Source organism: Macaca fascicularis, chromosome 11 (assembly GCF_037993035.2).
Source record: "Macaca fascicularis isolate 582-1 chromosome 11, T2T-MFA8v1.1".
Classification (NCBI taxonomy): domain Eukaryota; kingdom Metazoa; phylum Chordata; class Mammalia; order Primates; family Cercopithecidae; genus Macaca; species Macaca fascicularis.
The window spans coordinates 61133422-61149585 of record NC_088385.1 but is presented as its reverse complement, the minus strand read 5'-3'; the positions used below and the strand labels follow the sequence as shown (position 1 = coordinate 61149585).

At 50.1% G+C, this 16164-nt stretch overlaps 1 protein-coding gene across 3 annotated transcripts; it reads left to right on the top strand.

The window, feature by feature from the left end:
* Positions 1-1500: 1500 nt before the first annotated feature.
* Positions 1501-10731, top strand: NFE2 (nuclear factor, erythroid 2). Of its 3 annotated transcripts, none has more exons than XM_005571074.4 (3): positions 1501-1737; positions 7203-7372; positions 9461-10731. In XM_005571074.4, exons 2-3 carry the CDS (start codon positions 7259-7261, stop codon positions 10466-10468), a joined length of 1122 nt encoding a protein of 373 aa, XP_005571131.1. In that variant the 5' UTR covers positions 1501-1737; positions 7203-7258; the 3' UTR covers positions 10469-10731. The 3 variants fall into 3 exon arrangements, with proteins under 3 accessions (XP_005571131.1, XP_005571134.1, XP_005571132.1); XM_005571077.4 differs by lacking the exon at positions 1501-1737 and adding an exon at positions 4597-4769; XM_005571075.4 differs by lacking the exon at positions 1501-1737 and adding an exon at positions 6755-6959.
* The last annotated feature ends 5433 nt before the right edge of the window (positions 10732-16164 follow it).

Here is a 16164-nt window from a genome sequence, read left to right as displayed (position 1 = left end):
TTCCAGCACAAGCAGGCAGCGCAGGAGACTCCTTATGGTACTAGCATTGCCTCTTTACTTCCATGGTTGTGTTGCTGGGTTGTTGGGGATCTTAGAGGAGAACTAGGCTACTGGTGGAGTCGTGGGAGACACTTAGAGGGCTCACAGCAGCTGCCCTTTATCAAGTAGGACAGAACATTTTCATTATTTTAACAGTAAACGCAATTCCATCAGAGCATGCTTGTTGAATGCCAGTCCTGCCTCAGAGTGGCACCTGCTTCCCCAGTCTTGAGATGTTTCTAATTTAACTTGAACACCGTAAGAAGAAAAAATGTAAGCTGCAGATGTCAGGATTGAAGCCAGACATATAGAGCTGAAAGCCATTACAAATCAGGAGGAAGAAAGGCTCTTTTCTCATAGTCTCTGAAGAAAGATGGGTTTGACCTGGGGCTTTGGTTGTGTAGCTTGGAGGCAAAAAGATGAATAAGTGGGCTGGGTGAGGTGGCTCATGCCTGTAATCCTAGCACTTTGGGAGGCCAAGGTGGGAGGATTGCTTGAGCCCAAGAATTCAACACCAGCCAAGGCAATATAGTGAGACACCACTTCTAAAAAAAAAAGAAAAAAAAAAAATTAGCTGGGCACGGTGGCTCTGACCTATAGAACCAGCTACTTGGGAGGCTGAGGTGGGAGGATTGCTTAAGCCTGGGAGTTTGAGACTGTAGTGAAACATGTTCACACCACTGCACTCCAGCCTGGGAGACAGAGTGAGCTCCTTTCTGGAAAAAAAAAAAAAAAAAGATAAGGGTACTTACTGGCCTAACAGAGTTGGGTGCCATGTGGCTGGGGTGCTTTGCCTGGGAGAAAGGAGGACAAAGGACATCTGGGGTCCCCTTTAAGGGAGGTGAATAATCTCCTTGCTGGGCGGCCCCCCACCTAACTCCCCTCACACACTGACAAAAACCTGGCCAAGAAAGAGGCCTTTGTCCTAGGATATCTGAGGCTGAGGGGGGAGGGGAGAAGGCTACAGGTGAAAGGACACATCAAAGCAGCCAGCTGCCCCTCCTCCTCCAAATAGTTCCCCTGCCCTTGTTCCCAGAGTCGAGGTTTTCCTTAAATGAAGGCTATGCCCTAAACGTCCACCTGCCTAGACAGCTGGTAAGCTAGACACCTGGTCCTTACCTTCAGCTGCCTTCCACCTTGATATGACTCAGTTTCCCCGTCCCTAGGAGAGCCATGGGGACACAAGGCGACGACAACCTGCATAAAGTTTAGAGGTCACGTTCGAGGGGACCATCAAGTTGGAATTCATCAAACGCATGGGAGAAACACAGACCTGGCTGGACTCCTGGGCTGAAAACAGGGCTGTGAGAGGCTTGGAGCCATGTGTGCCCCCGCTGGCCAGGAGCAAGGTGGGGGCGGGGTGTGGGCAGAAACCACATCAGGCTCAAGTTTCCTCTCTTGGCCGAAAGGGGCAGGAGGAGAGGACAGCCACGGGGAAAGGGGAGGGTTGGAGGAAGGACTGAGAACTCAGGCTGAGGGTTTCAGACGCTGGTGCTCCTGCCTGGGGCTCCTGTGCTCAGCCCAGCCTGAGCCTCCATACTCAAGGCTCAGCAATGGCCCGGGGGCGGGGCGCGGTCCTCGCACATTCTCAAAGGTAGCCGGGATCCTCGTCCAGCAGTGTCAGCTCAGGCTCAGCCTCCCCAGAGACAACACCGGGAGCCTCATCTCTCTCCTCACTCCGCTGGGACTCTGCCACAGGTGCCTGAAAGGCAGGGTGGGTGGGGAGGATTCCAGTGGTATCTGAGGGGCAGGCTGGGGGGGTGAAGGAGGTGAGGGGGGAAAATAACCAACTTTCGGTATGTTCTTAGGAGACTTCAAACTTTTAGATCGCCCCTGGTTTAGGAATCTGATATATTTGGGAACTCCTCTAGGAGAAGACCTAAATGGTTTCTTGGGTGCTCTGGGATCCTTGGGGTGGCGGCTGTGAATGGGGACCAGAGAGTGGTCTCCCCAGGCAAGGCACCGCTGAGGGACTGGGGAGTAGCCAGGAGGAATCCTTCAACTGGTGGGCTACCCTGGGGGAACCAACAGACTACCCTTTCCCCAACTCCATTCCATTACTCTGCCCTGTCTAGGCAGCTGAGAAGGTTTGGGGAAAGCTGAGGAATTGGAAACACTGGATATCTGAACCTCTGAGAAGCGTTGCAAGGTGGGGCGGTTGGATGAGAGATCGCCTCTGGGTTCTTGCCTCCCTTGCCGTTTCTCTTCTCTGTGCCCAGGGGCAGTAGAGATCAGCTGGACCTGGAGGGAGAAGGAAGGCATCCCAACCCCAGCATAGTTGCTTCTAACTGGAACTCTTGGCTGCTTGGGAAATAGGGGCTTGGGAAGCAGTGGAAGAGAAGAGAGGAGGTATCAGAACTGCTGGGGCTGGGATCCCCTAGACATCGGTACCAAAGGACTGGAGTTTGGGGTCCAGGGATGAAGTGACAGGATAGCAGAAACTTGTCCCCCTCTCCTTTGTTTTCACACATTTGTTTGAGTCATGCATGTCCCCAGGGCACTGAGCTCACTACACTCAAATCTCTCTCCCTCCTTTTTTCCCCCTTCATTCTGTCTCACCTCTGTGTGCGTCTCTCTCTTTGGGAGTTCTCCCTAATCTTTCTAATAAGTTGCTTACCTGCCAACCCATATCCCATGTTTTACTAATCCCTCCTCATCCTTTCACTGCACCTATTGACACATGGAGAGGTGAGGTGGTCAAATAAGCCTCCGAAAAGGGATCCTGAGGCAAGCCCCCTCTCATTGTTCCCCCTTGTTAAGGAAGTTAAGAGCCCTGGGGCGGCAGCCAAGGCCAAATGTATTCCTCTCTCCATTATCCCTCTCCAAATGGTCCTCACTCTGTATTCCTAAGCATGAATCTCCAATATCATTCTGTGAGTACTTAGGGATTGTGATAAAAATCTTTCTGGGTAGGACCACCGGGATAAGAGTAAGGAGGATGGACTTTAGTCCCTGGTGACAACCCCATTTCTACCTAATCCACAATGTTGGGGAGTAAGAGAAGGAACAGACAACCCAGTGGGAGTAAGATGGTTGTGTGACCTCAAAATGAAAGCTGAACTAAAGTGGGAGCTTCTTATTGTAAAAGAAAGGGAACACAGGGAAGCCCACTTCACTTTCCCAGTATCTCCTCAGTTTCTATACCCTCTATGGTGTTCTATTTGATCCATCTCCCTGATCTATCCCACTGCCTGCCAGCTCTGCTGTCCTCTGAAAGGTAGGCTCTGGAGACCCAGAGGGCCCTATGCCTGGTGTATAGAACACCACCCATTCTTGAGTGTCTAGGGAAAAGCATCCTGTTCCACCTGCCACCTGGTACAAACTTGCTAGTGCACCCAAAAGCTGGTTGGAATGGATCCAGAGGTTCTCCTCAACTCTCTCCCCTCCAAACTCCTGCCTCTCCTTGCTCCCCCCCGCCCTTTTTTTTTTTTTTTTTTGAGACAGAGTCTTACTCTGTTGCCCAGGCTGGAGTGTAGTGGCATGATCTCAGCTCATCGTAACTTCTACCTCCCGGGTTTAAGCAATTCTCATGCTTCAGCCTCCTGAATAGCTAGGATTACAGGTGTGCACCACCAGACCTGGATAATTTTTGTATTTTTAGTAGAGATGGGATTTTGCCATGTTGGCCAGGCTAGTCTCAAATTCCTGACCTCAGGTGATCCACCCACCTTGGCCTCCCAAAATGCTAAGATTACAGGCATGAGCCACCACACCCGGCCACTGAGGCACTTTAAAATGCTGATTCCTGGGTCTATGAATTAAATTCAGTAGATTTGAAGTGGCTTTCAGGAATCTGTGTTTTTACATGTAGCCCAGGTGAATGTGGCACACAATGAAGTTTGTGACTCCCTGAGCTAGATGCAACCTACAGCCTTTCACAGCAATTGGTTTCTAGTCCTGTCTCCATTTAGGGAAGGGACTGAATGAGAAGCAATTTGCCCAAGGTCATGTATCCTTTTTTTTTTTTGTTTGTTTGTTTGTTTGTTTGTTTCAGTGTTTCACTCTTGTTGGCCAGGCTGGAGTGCAATGGCATGATATCGGCTCACCGCAACCTTGCCTCCCTGGTTCAAGCGATTCTCCTGCCTCAGCCTCCCAAGTAGCTGGGATTACAGGCATATACCACCATGCCCAGCTAATTTTGTATTTTTAGTAGAGACAGGGTTTATCCATGTTGGTCAGGCTGGTCTTGAACTCCCTACCTCAGGTAATCCTCCCACCTCCTCCCAAAGTACTGGGATTACAGGCGTGAGCCACCGCGCCTGGCAAGGTCATGTATCTCAAGTGCCAGAGAACCTAGGTCTCCTGCCTCCTAGGGCAGGACCTTTGTACTGCACCTTAGAGTCAGATCCAAGAAGATAAAAGGAGAGACAAATACGGGGTGGGGTGGGGTGAGTGAAGAACTATGAAGCAAGAGTCATTGTCTCTGCCCCCTAAACCCCTTCTCCATTCACTTTGCCTTTGGGCAATTTCCGCCAGAACCTGGGTGGAGGAGGGTGGGGTTCCGGTGTTGAAATGGCATCCTGGACAGACATAAACACCCCACCCACTCTGCCCACTGGCAGAGTTGCCTACACCAACTCCCATCTCTGGGGATGGCAGTAAAACAAGGGGATGGAGGCAAGAGCTAGGGGAGATACTCTTTTAAAAGCATCATTTGTAGTTCCTACTAATTTTGTCGTAAGTTGAAGAGAAGATTCCAAATTAAATTGCTGTGCTGGGCCATCCTTGTGGTGAGTGATCTAAGGTCATGCAATTTGAGATCATACAATCCTATCCTCTGTCCTTCTTTTTCTTTTCTTTTTTTTTGAGACAGAGTCTCGCTCTGTCGCCCAGGCTGGAGTGCAGTGGTACGATCTCAGCTCACTGCAACCTCCACCTCCCGTGTTCCAGCAATTCTCCTTGTCTCAGCCTCCCAAGTAACTGGGATTACAGATGCCCACCAACATGCCTGACCAATATTTGTATTTTTAGGAGAGACAGGGGTTTCACCATGTTGGCCAGGCTTGTCTCAAACTCCTGACCTCAGGTGATCCACCTGCCTCGGCCTCCCAAAGTGCTAGGATTAGAGGTGTGAGCCACCGCACCTGGCCTTTTTTTTTTTTTTTTTTTTTTTTGAGACGGTCTTGCTCTGTCACCCAGGCTCGAGTGTGGTGGCACAATCATGGCTCACTGCAGCCTTGACTTTTCAGGTTCGAGTGATCCTCCCACCTCAGCCTCCTGAGTAGCTTGGACCACAGACGTGTGCCACTATGCCTAGCTAATTTCTGCATTTTTAGTGGAGATGGGTTTTTACCATATTTCTCAGGCTGATCTCAAACTCCTGGGCTCAAGCGATGCTCCCACCTCGGCCTCCCAAAGTGCTTCCCCTCTCCCACGTTTCCTTCATCCTAGCCTGCTTCCCTTTACTAATATGGCAGGGTACGTCTGTGTGCGTGCACACACACACAATGTGTGACCGTAGAGATCAGGAAGACCTTGCCAAATCTACTTGGAGTCTCTTGCTGACGGCAGGGAAAACAGATGCAAGGAAGGTGGGTGTCAGGGAATAGGGAGGTAGCATGAGGAGAGGGACTGACAGAGAGAAGATAAGGACACGGGTGAGGGTTTGCTGAGAATTCTAAGCTATCCAAGCAGAAAGGGACCTCCAAGGTCAATTTGTCCAACTCCCTGGTTTTACAAATGAGGAAACAGAGGCCCAGAGAAGTGAGATGGCTTGCTCAACATCACACTGCTGCTTTGTGGCAGAGCTGCAACTAGAACCCAGGTCAAAAGAAAAGGGACTGGATGGCAGTGTGTATTCAAGGCTCTAGAGGGACATTGCCCAGAAGGAGAAAGAGAGACTGACACTCCACAGAAAGAACTGATGAATGTAGATTTCCAATAGAGGTTTGGAGTATGAAGATACAGGGGCAGGAGGGGAAGATGCCTAGAAGAAATTATAGTCAAGTGGAGTCAGGTTCTAGACCTCATCCTGCTATTATTTATCAGTTTCAGTCTCAGCTTCTGATGTACCTTTAGAATCTTTGTGAAAACCAGTCTTTTTTTTTTTTTTGAGACAGAATCTAACTCTGTCACCCAGGCTGGAGTGCAATGGCGCGATCTCAGCTCACTGCAACCTCCACCTCCTGGATTCAAGTGATTCTCCTGCCTTAGCCTCCTGAGTAGCTGGGACTACAGACATGTACCACCCCATCACACCCAGCTAATTTTTGTATTTTTAGTAGAGACGGGGTTTCACCATGTTGGCCAGGCTGGTCTCGAACTCCTGACCTCAGGTGATCGCCTGCCTTGGCCTCCCAAAGTGCTGGGATTAGAGGCCTGAGCCACTGCACCTGGTGAAAACCAATCTTATAAACTAAGCTTGCAACATCAAGCTTAGTTCTTAACAAGTGCTTACTAAGTCTTTACTAAGGTTGTTGTATTACCTCAGAAGAGGAAAGACTTCTGGTTGTGTGGGTTAAGGTATGGCCCAAATGACCCTGTGAGGACACAGGACAGAGGTCCAGTGTCTCCAGAGCCCATTCCTTCTGTGCCTCTGCCGCCTGCAGCTGATAAACCTCTTATCTGGCCCAGGCAGGGAAGCCCAGGGCCAGGATAGGAGGAGAGGGCAGAGCTGCTATCAGCCACCAGGCCTGGGCCATATCTTCGAGAGGGGGAGGGGCTGTCTGCTTGGCTCTTTCCACAACATGCTCTTGGGGATCCTGAAGCATATACTGTCATCATCTTGGAAAGAAAAGGCTGAGAACTTAAAACTGAGGACAGAGGAGGAAAGCAGGGTGACCCCTGATGTTGCCCTAGAAAATGAAAAACAAAATACAGGAAAACAGAGAAACAGAAGATCTGACTCTGCCCTTAGCCAGGAAAACAGTTTGGGGGAGTGAAAAGTAGGGGAAAGAGTGGGCATTTTGCCTGGAAAAAAGGTAAAGACCTTCTGTGCTACCAAAGGAACTGACTGTGGCCATAGTTGGCGAGGTGGAGATCATACCACAGGAAAAGATTTTCCGTCTTAAGGGATTGGTTGATGAGTCCAGCATGAGTGAGGATGGGGAGGAGGCAGTCTCTCCTTCCCTCAGGGGAAGCTGGAGGGAGCCCCTCCAAGGAGGTAGTGCAAACTTGCTGATCCTAGCAGGTGTAGCTCTAACACCTCTTTTCCTTTGACACAGGTTTCCAGAGCCATCTGGGCTTTCCAGGAACCTGGACCAGACTCTGGCCCAGTAGGATGTCCCCGTGTCCTCCCCAGCAGAGCAGGAACAGGGTGATACAGCTGTCCACTTCAGAGCTAGGAGAGATGGAACTGACTTGGCAAGAGATCATGTCCATCACTGAGCTGCAGGTGAGTAAGGGCGGGATAGGGTGGGGAGAGCGTGTGTCAGAGAAGAGAGAAGCAGGGAGTTGACCTGGACTGAGGCAGAGGGCGGGAGCAAGCAGGGCTCAGAGCTGGTAATGCTTCAGGCACTGGGAAAGGAAGAACTGGGAAAGATCTGGATGGAAGACACTGAGGAACATTGAGGAGCAGGAGTGGAGGAGCAGTGGTGGGGAGGGAATGATCTGATAGGGAGTGTATGCTCTCTCAGCAGCCACTTGACTCACATCTCTCTCTATCCCACCTCCTGCTGTCCTTCCCTTGCTCACCTCCTTCTCTTCTGACATGCCTCTCTGATCCTGCCATCTTCTTCCGTCATTACCTCTGCCTGCCCTTGGCAACTGGGTCCGTTTACTCCAGGTAGCAGAGCAGTAGTTCAGGGGCCTCAGGAAGGGGAGTTGGACTATGCCAGGGTCCTCTCCTCCTGCTACTTGGACAAAGGGGTGTCTGTTGGCTTAACAATGATGCCTTTGTCCCCAGCTGGGCTGGAGCAGGGTGGCTCCCCGATGTGGGTTGGGGGCCTTGTTTCTAGCACGTTCTCTACTTCTCACTGCACCTGGGCAGGGACAGAGGGACTGAAGAGGAGACGGCAGAGTTTGTGCTGGCTCCCCAAGGTGCTTCTTAGCCCCCAGCCCACCCCCTTTTACTGCCCTGCTACCATGCCTAGCACCCTCAGGATCTGCCCTAGGCCCTCTTCCCACACAGCAGCTCCCTCTGCTGGGCATCCGGGGCATGGCCAGGATCTGAACTTGACTCTTTGACCCTAGATAACTGCAGCAGGAAAGGGTTCTGAGGGGTCATCTTGAATAACAAGGCTTTGACTTCCTGAAGGAAATAAAGGAACATGAGCCATTTCTTTTTTTTTTTTTTTGAGATGGAGTCTTGCTCTGGCGCCCAGGCTGGAGTACAGTGGCACGATCTTGGCTCACTGCGAGCTCTGCCTCCCAGGTCATTCTCCTGCCTCAGCCTCCCGAGTAGCTGGGACTACAGGCACCTGCCACCACACCCGGCTATTTTTTTTGTATTTTTAGTAGAGACAGGGGGTTTCACTGTGTTAGCCAGGATGAGCTCGATCTGACCTCGTGATCTTCCCCGCGTTGACCTCCCAAAATGCTGGGATTATAGGCCTGAGCCACCACGCCTGGACGAACATGAGCCATTTCAACCCAGTAAGAGCTTTTCCAAGGAGAGTTCATAATTGTTCCAGTGTTAGGTAGACTTTTCTGCAGTCCAACCTCAGTGACTTCCATTCTTGCTAAAGCTGCGTTTTTCGTTTTTTCTTTTTTTTTTTTTTTGAGACGGAGTCTTGCTCTGTAGCCCGGGCTGGAGTGCAGTGGCCGGATCTCAGCTCACTGCAAGCTCTGCCTCCCGGGTTTACGCCATTCTCCTGCCTCAGCCTCCGGAGTAGCTGGGACTACAGGCGCCCGCCACCTCGCCCGGCTAGTTTTTTGTATTTTTAGTAGAGACGGGGTTTCACGGCGTTAGCCAGGATGGTCTCGATCTCCTGACCTCGTGATCCGCCCATCTCGGCCTCCCAAAGTGCTGGGATTACAGGCTTGAGCCACCGCGCCCGGCCTGTTTTTTCTTTTTTTGAGATGGAGTCTTGCTCTGTCACCTAGGCTGGAGTATAGTGGCACCATCTTGGCTCACTTAAATCTCCACCTCCAGGGTTCAAACAGTTCTCCTGCCTCAGCCTCCCAAGTAGCTGGGATTACAGGCGTTCACCACCATGCCCAGCTAATTTTTGTATTTCTAGCAGAGATGGGGTTTCACCATGTTGTCCAGGCTGGTCTCGAACTCCTGACCTCAGGTGATCTGCCACCTTGGCCTCCCATAGTGTTGGGATTACAGGCGTGAGCCACCGCTCCTGGCCTTAAGCTGCGTTATTCTTGGAACAACTGTATCAGAACTTTGCAAGAAGCTTCCAATGATTATGGCAACTTTGTTTCCTTGTTACTATCTCACTGGGTCTTTCAGAAGAATCCAGCTTGGTCCTGAGAGAGTGTTGGTTTTTCTTCCTTAGTCTGTCTCCAAATCTCTTTGTGTCTTTCCTTGCAGGGTCTAAATGCTCCAAGTGAGCCATCGTTTGAGCCCCAAGCCCCAGCCTCATACCTTGGACCTCCACCACACACAACTTACTGCCCCTGCTCAATCCACCCAGATGCTGGCTTCCCACTTCCTCCACCACCTTATGAGCTCCCAGCATCTACATCCCATGTCCCAGACGCCCCATACTCCTATGGCAACATGACCATACCAGTCTCCAAGCCACTGAGCCTCTCAGGCCTGCTCAGTGAGCCACTCCAAGACCCCTTAGCTCTCCTGGACATTGGGCTGCCAGTGGGGCCACCTAAGCCCCAAGAAGACCCAGAATCCGACTCAGGATTATCCCTCAACTATAGTGATGCTGAATCTCTTGAGCTGGAGGGGACAGAGGCTGGTCGGCGGCGCAGCGAGTATGTGGAGATGTACCCGGTGGAGTACCCCTACTCACTCATGCCCAACTCCTTGGCCCACTCCAACTATACCTTGCCAGCTGCTGAGACCCCCTTGGCCTTAGAGCCCGCCTCAGGCCCTGTGCGGGCTAAGCCCACTGCACGGGGGGAGGCAGGGAGTCGGGATGAACGTCGGGCCTTGGCCATGAAGATTCCTTTTCCTACGGACAAGATCGTCAACTTGCCGGTAGATGATTTTAATGAGCTATTGGCGAGGTACCCGCTGACAGAGAGCCAGCTGGCGCTAGTCCGGGACATCCGACGACGGGGCAAAAACAAGGTAGCAGCCCAGAACTGCCGCAAGAGGAAGCTGGAAACCATCGTGCAGCTGGAGCGGGAGCTGGAGCGGCTGAGCAATGAACGGGAGCGGCTTCTCAGGGCCCGCGGGGAGGCAGACCGGACCCTGGAGGTCATGCGCCAACAGCTGACAGAGCTGTATCGTGACATTTTCCAGCACCTTCGGGATGAATCAGGCAACAGCTACTCTCCTGAAGAGTACGCGCTGCAACAGGCTGCCGATGGGACCATCTTCCTGGTGCCCCGGGGGACCAAGATGGAGGCCACAGACTAAGCTGGCCTAGAGGGGTGGAACTGGTGATGGGATTTCCTTCATTCCCTTCTGATAAAGGTACTCCCCAACCCTGAGACCCAGAAGGAGCTGAGTTTTCTAGACCAGAAGAGGATGACAATGGGAACGGGTGTTTGGAAGTTCCAAGGTGTGTTCAAAGAGGCTTGCCTTGACGAAGGGCTGGCATCTGTCTTCCCTGACTCAGCTTCTCAGGTCTTCAGCCTCCACCTCGTCTAAGCTTTGGTCTATAAAGTGCGCTACAGAAATAGCCTTTTACTGTGTCTTCCTTCTTGAGGGAGGGTGGTGAAGCTGAGATAACTATCTGTTTGAATCTTACCACGTTCATTTCATTCCCCCCAGAGCTCTGTATGAGAGGTACCATAAAATTTGGGCTTGAGGCTGGGCATGGTGGCTCACGCCTGTAATCCCAGCACTTTGGGAGGCCGAGGTGGGCGGATCACTCCTCGTGAGGTCAGGAGTTCAAGACCAGCCTGGCCAACATGGTGAAACCCCATCTCTACTAAAAATACAAAAACTAGCTGGGCATGGTGGCGCACGCCTGTAATCCCAGCCACTCAGGAGGCTGAGGCAGGAGAATCACTAGAATTCGGGAGGCAGAGGTTGCAGTGAGCTGAGATTGTGCCACTGAACTCCAGCCTGGGCGACAGAGCAAGACTCCATCTAAAACAAACAAACAAACAAACAAACAAACAATTGGGCTTGAGCAGTACGGGGATCTACCACCTTCACCTCCTTTTCAGAGTAAGGGGCCATGGATGATCTGAAGAACCCCACACTCCCTGGTGGTGCCCTATTTGTAGAGCTTGGAGAGCTGCCCAAACTGGCTAAACACCCTATGCAAAGGTTCCTGATGTTTACATCTCTTTTCTCTCAATCCTCCCAGCACAAAAAAGCCCAGAATGCCCATAGGCCTTTCTTTTTTTCTTCCCCTCCTGCTTGCCTCTCAGCCTGGGTCTTAATATGCCAGAGTTCTCTCAGAAGATTGAATGGGCTATTCTTGGCTGGAATTTATACATCAAAATTTCAGAAGATTTCACACCCAAGCTTTGGTAAAACTCGCTCCACAGTGGAGTAAAATATTCATTCCTGTGAAACGTTTTCTCTGGTTATGTTAGACAAACACTACCCAGATCTTTACTTTTTTGAGAGACAGTTTTACTCTTGTCGCCCAGGCTGGAGTGCAATGGCGCGATCTCCGCTCACTGCAATCTCCGCCTCCCGGGTTCAAGCGATTCTCCTGCCTCAGCCTCCCGAGTAGCTGGAATTACAGGCATGTGCCACCATGCCCGTCTAATTTTGTATTTTTAGTAGAGATGGGGGTTTCTGCATGTTGGTCAGGCTGGTCTCGAACTGCCGACCTCAGGTGATCTGCCCGCCTCAGCCTCCTAAAGTGCTGGGATTACAGGAGTGAGCCACTGCACCCAGCCAACACTACCCAATTCTTGTTTTGGGGCCCTCCTTTTCTAGAACCTTAAAGATCTTGTTTGTTTTCTTTGAGATGGAGTTATGCTCTTGTTGCCCATCCTGGAGTGCAATGGTGTGATCTCAGCTCATCACAACCTCTGCCTCCCGGGTTCAAGTGATTCTCCTGCCTCAGTCTCCCAAGTAGCTGGGATTACAGGCATCCACCACCACGCCTGGCTAATTTTGCATTTTTAGTAGAGACAGGGTTTCTCCATGTTGGTCAAGCTGGTTTTGAACTCCTGACCTCAGGTGTTCTGCCTGCCTCGGCCTCCCAAAGTGCTGAGATTACAGGTGTGAGCCACCGTGCCTGGGTTTTTTGTTTTTTTTTTGAGACAGAGTCTCACTCTGTCGCCCAGGTTAGAATGCAGTGCTGCGATCTTGGCTCACTGCAACCTCAATCTCCACCTTCTTTGCCTCAGCCTCCCGAGTAGCTGGGATTACAGGTGTCCGCTACCATGCCTGGCTATTGTTTGTATTTTTAGTAGAGATGGGGTTTCACCATGTTGGCCAGGCTAGTCTCGAACTCCTGACCTCAAATTATCCACCTGCCTTGGCCTCCCAAAGTGTTAGGATTATAGGCGTGAGCCACCATGCATGGCCTAGATATTTTTTATTAGTCTATTTTGTTTCTTCTTGAAACAGAATATAATTGACTAAGTTTCAGATTCCTTAGCCATATCAGTTAAAGTCCAGTCAAACCTCCCTGATATGACACAATCTCCTTGCTTGGAGTTGTATGATCTCCAATATTCCCAGTCCCTGAGTTACACAGCTTACTTCTTCAGAATATTTTACGTTTACTTTTTTTTTTTTTTTTGAGACGGAGTCTTGCTCTGTTGCCCAGGCTGGACTGCAGTGGCCGGATCTCAGCTCACTGCAAGCTCCGCCTCCCGGGTTTACGCCATTCTCCTGCCTCAGCCTCCCGAGCAGCTGGGACTACAGGCGCCCGCCACCTCGCCCGGCTAGATTTTTTTGTATTTTTTTAGTAGAGACGGGGTTTCACCGTGTTAGCCAGGATGGTCTCGATCTCCTGACCTCGTGATCCGCCCGTCTCGGCCTCCCAAAGTGCTGGGATTACAGGCTTGAGCCACCGTGCCCGGCCTACGTTTACTTTTTATTCAAATTTACCAGCTCCATTCCAACATTAAAACCTTACATCCAAGTTCTGATCTAGACACCACAGGCTGAGGTGGGAGGACTGCTTGAGCCCAGGAGCTTGAGACTAGCCTGGACAACATAGGGAGACCCTACAAAAAAAAAATAATAATAAAAAATAAAAATTAGTGGGTGGGTACAGTGGCATATGCCTGTGGTCCCAGCTATGTTGGAAGTTGAGGTGAGAGGATTGCTTGAGCCTGAGAGTTCGAAGCTACAGTGAGCCATGATGATGCCACCGTATTCCAGCCTGGGCAACCGAGTGAGTGTCTCAAACCAAAATGGGCACCACAGATACTGAGACCTAAAAGCAGCACAGTGATTAGGGAGATATGGAACGTGGTCTCTAGCCTAAGTTTAGGGAATGAAAACAACTTGAAGCGCTTCCTATTTTTTTTTTTTTTTTTTGAGATGGAGTCTCACTCTGTTGCCCAGGCTTGAGTGCAGTGGGCTGATCTCGGCCCACTGTAACCTCAACCTCCCAGGTTCAATCAGTCTTCCTGCCTCAGCCTTCTGAGTAGCTAGGACTAAAGGTACATGCCACCACGCCTGGCAAATATTTGTATTTTTAGTAGGAAGGGGGTTTCGCCATGTTGGTCAGGCTGGTCTTGAACTCCTGGGCTTAAGCAATCTGCACACCTCAGCCTTCCAAAGTGCTATCACAGTCACGAGCCATCCAATGTTTCCACATTGTTTTTCTCTTGTTTTTTGTTTTGTTTTGTTTTTGAGACAGCGTCTTTCGCTCTGTTGCCCAGGCTGGAGTGCAGCAGCAGGATCTTGGCTCACTGCAACCTCCACCTCCCAGGTTCAAGCGATTCTCTTGCCTCAGCCTCCCAAATAGCTGGGATTACAGGCACCTGCCACCACGCCCAGCTAATTTTTGCATTTTTAGTAGAGATGGTTTTCACCATGTTGGCCAGACTGGTTTCGAACTCCTGACCTCAAGTGACCCTCCTGCCTAGGCCTCCCCAAGTGCTGGGATTACAGGTGTGAGCCACTGCGCCTGGCAATGTTTCCACATTTCTTTTTTTGAGACGGAGTCTCGCTCTGTTGCCCAGGCTAGAGTGTAGTGGCATGATCTCGGCTCACTGCAACCTCTGCCTGCCAGGTTCAAGTGATTCTCCTGCAGCCTCCACAGTAGCTGGGATTACAGGCGCGCGCCACCACGCCCTGCTAATCTTTGTATTTTTGGGGGGGTGGGGGGACAGTCTCACTCTGTCACCCAGGCTAGAGGGCAGTAGCGCGATCTCGGCTCACTGCAACCTCCGACTCACCGGTTCAAGCAATTCTTCTGCCTCAGCCTCCTGAGTAGCTGGGACTACAGGCACGCGCCACCACACCTGGCTAATTTTTTTGGTATTTTTTAGTAGAGACGGGGTTTCACCATGTTGCCCAGGTTGGTTTTGAACTCCTGAGCTCAGACAATCTGCCCGCCTTGGCCTCCCAAAGTGTTAGGATTACAGGCGTGAGCCACTGTGCCCGGCCAATTTTTGTATTTTTAGTAGAGATGGGTTTTCACTATGTTAGCCAGGCTGGTCTCAAACTCCTGACATCGTGATCCACCCGCCTCGGCCTCCCGAAGTGTTGGGATTACAGGCATGAGCCACTGCACCCAGCCATTTTGTCTCCCCATTTCAAGTTGCAAAGGGCAGGGGCTTGGGCTAGCTGTTCAGAAATTTAATTAGTTCACCTAAGAGATGTCAGGTACAGACAATCCCCGTGCTCTCATGAAAATCACTAGTAAGACCATCTCACACACACACACACACACACACACACACACGTTTGGTGTGCTGACCTAAACAAGGTGGAACATAAGTTTGAAAATAGAGCAGCCTGGGTTACATGGTCCAGTGGTTGCAGGAACTTGGGACAGGATTTTACCTTCAGCCTATTTCCTGATTTAGAAAATATGGAATTTACTTTTCACAATCCCATATAATGAAGTATGTAGCAAAGTACATGGAATGAAACAATGTTTCTCTTCAATAGGCATGCTTTTAGGAAACTACTATCCTCCAGTTGCCCTTTCCCTTCAAGGAAATCTGATTGTCCACAATAAAACCTCTAGTAAATGCCAAGTCACAAACTGAGACCCTGACATTACTTCCAAGTACCACAAGGCTGATGGAACTTAGTCCCACATACAGCTATTTCAAAACAGCATGGGTGTTAAGAGGCAAAAATTTCCCAATAATTCTACCTCCACTTTTGTTAGGTTCAAAACAGGCTGGATAAACTTTCCTTGAAAATATCAGAAAAATTTAAGTAGCCAGGCACAATGGCTCACAGTTCTAATCTCAGCACTTTAGGAGGCTGAGGTGGGCAGATCCCCTAAGGCCAGGAGTTCAAGACCAGCCTGGGCAACATGGTGAAACGCTGTCTCTATTAAAAATACAATTAGCTGGGCACCTCTAGTCCCACCTACATGGGAAGTTGAGTCAGAATTGCTTTAACCCAGGAGGCAGAAGTTGCAGTGAGCAAAGATTGTCACTGCACTCCAATCTGGGTGACAGAGGGACACTTCATCTCAAACACACACACAGAAAAACCTAAGCATTTGCTAGAGGGTACAATTATTACTTCCAAGATAGCCCTTCCATTTTTAGGCTATCTTTGAGAGGCTAAGTCTTGCCTCCCATTCAGTTTACTTTCTTACTCCTAGCTTGCTAATTCTACTTTAGTATGAGACAGCTGGCCAATAAACCCAACCTGTTTGCCAAAGATGAAATCCATTATGTCCTTCTGCAACAGATGGTGAGCATAAGTCCCAATAGAGACCTACTGAGCTCAATGGCAGTGCTACAACTTGATTTTCCCTTGCCAGGGGAGCTAGAAAAAGGACATGCTCAATTGGATCAACAGTAAAGTTTACTTATTATAATGAGCCAAAAATTACTCCAGCAGTGAAAACTTATTTCTATTTTCATTAAACCATAAAGCTGAATGGGATGAATCTAAATATAGCAATTCACATTGTAATCAACCATATCCTCTCTAACCTGAATTTCAATGTTATTAACCATAGATATCACAAAGGAGGACAAAACAAGCAGAAA

Excerpts from the sequence above, each read along its gene's own strand:
- NFE2 (XM_005571074.4), top strand. The coding sequence starts at position 7,259 with ATGTCCCCGTGTCCTCCCCAGCAGAGCAGGAACAGGGTGATACAGCTG. Across the intron at positions 7,373-9,460 it reads TGTCCATCACTGAGCTGCAG|GGTCTAAATGCTCCAAGTGA; the intron begins GTGAGTAAGGGC and ends CTTTCCTTGCAG.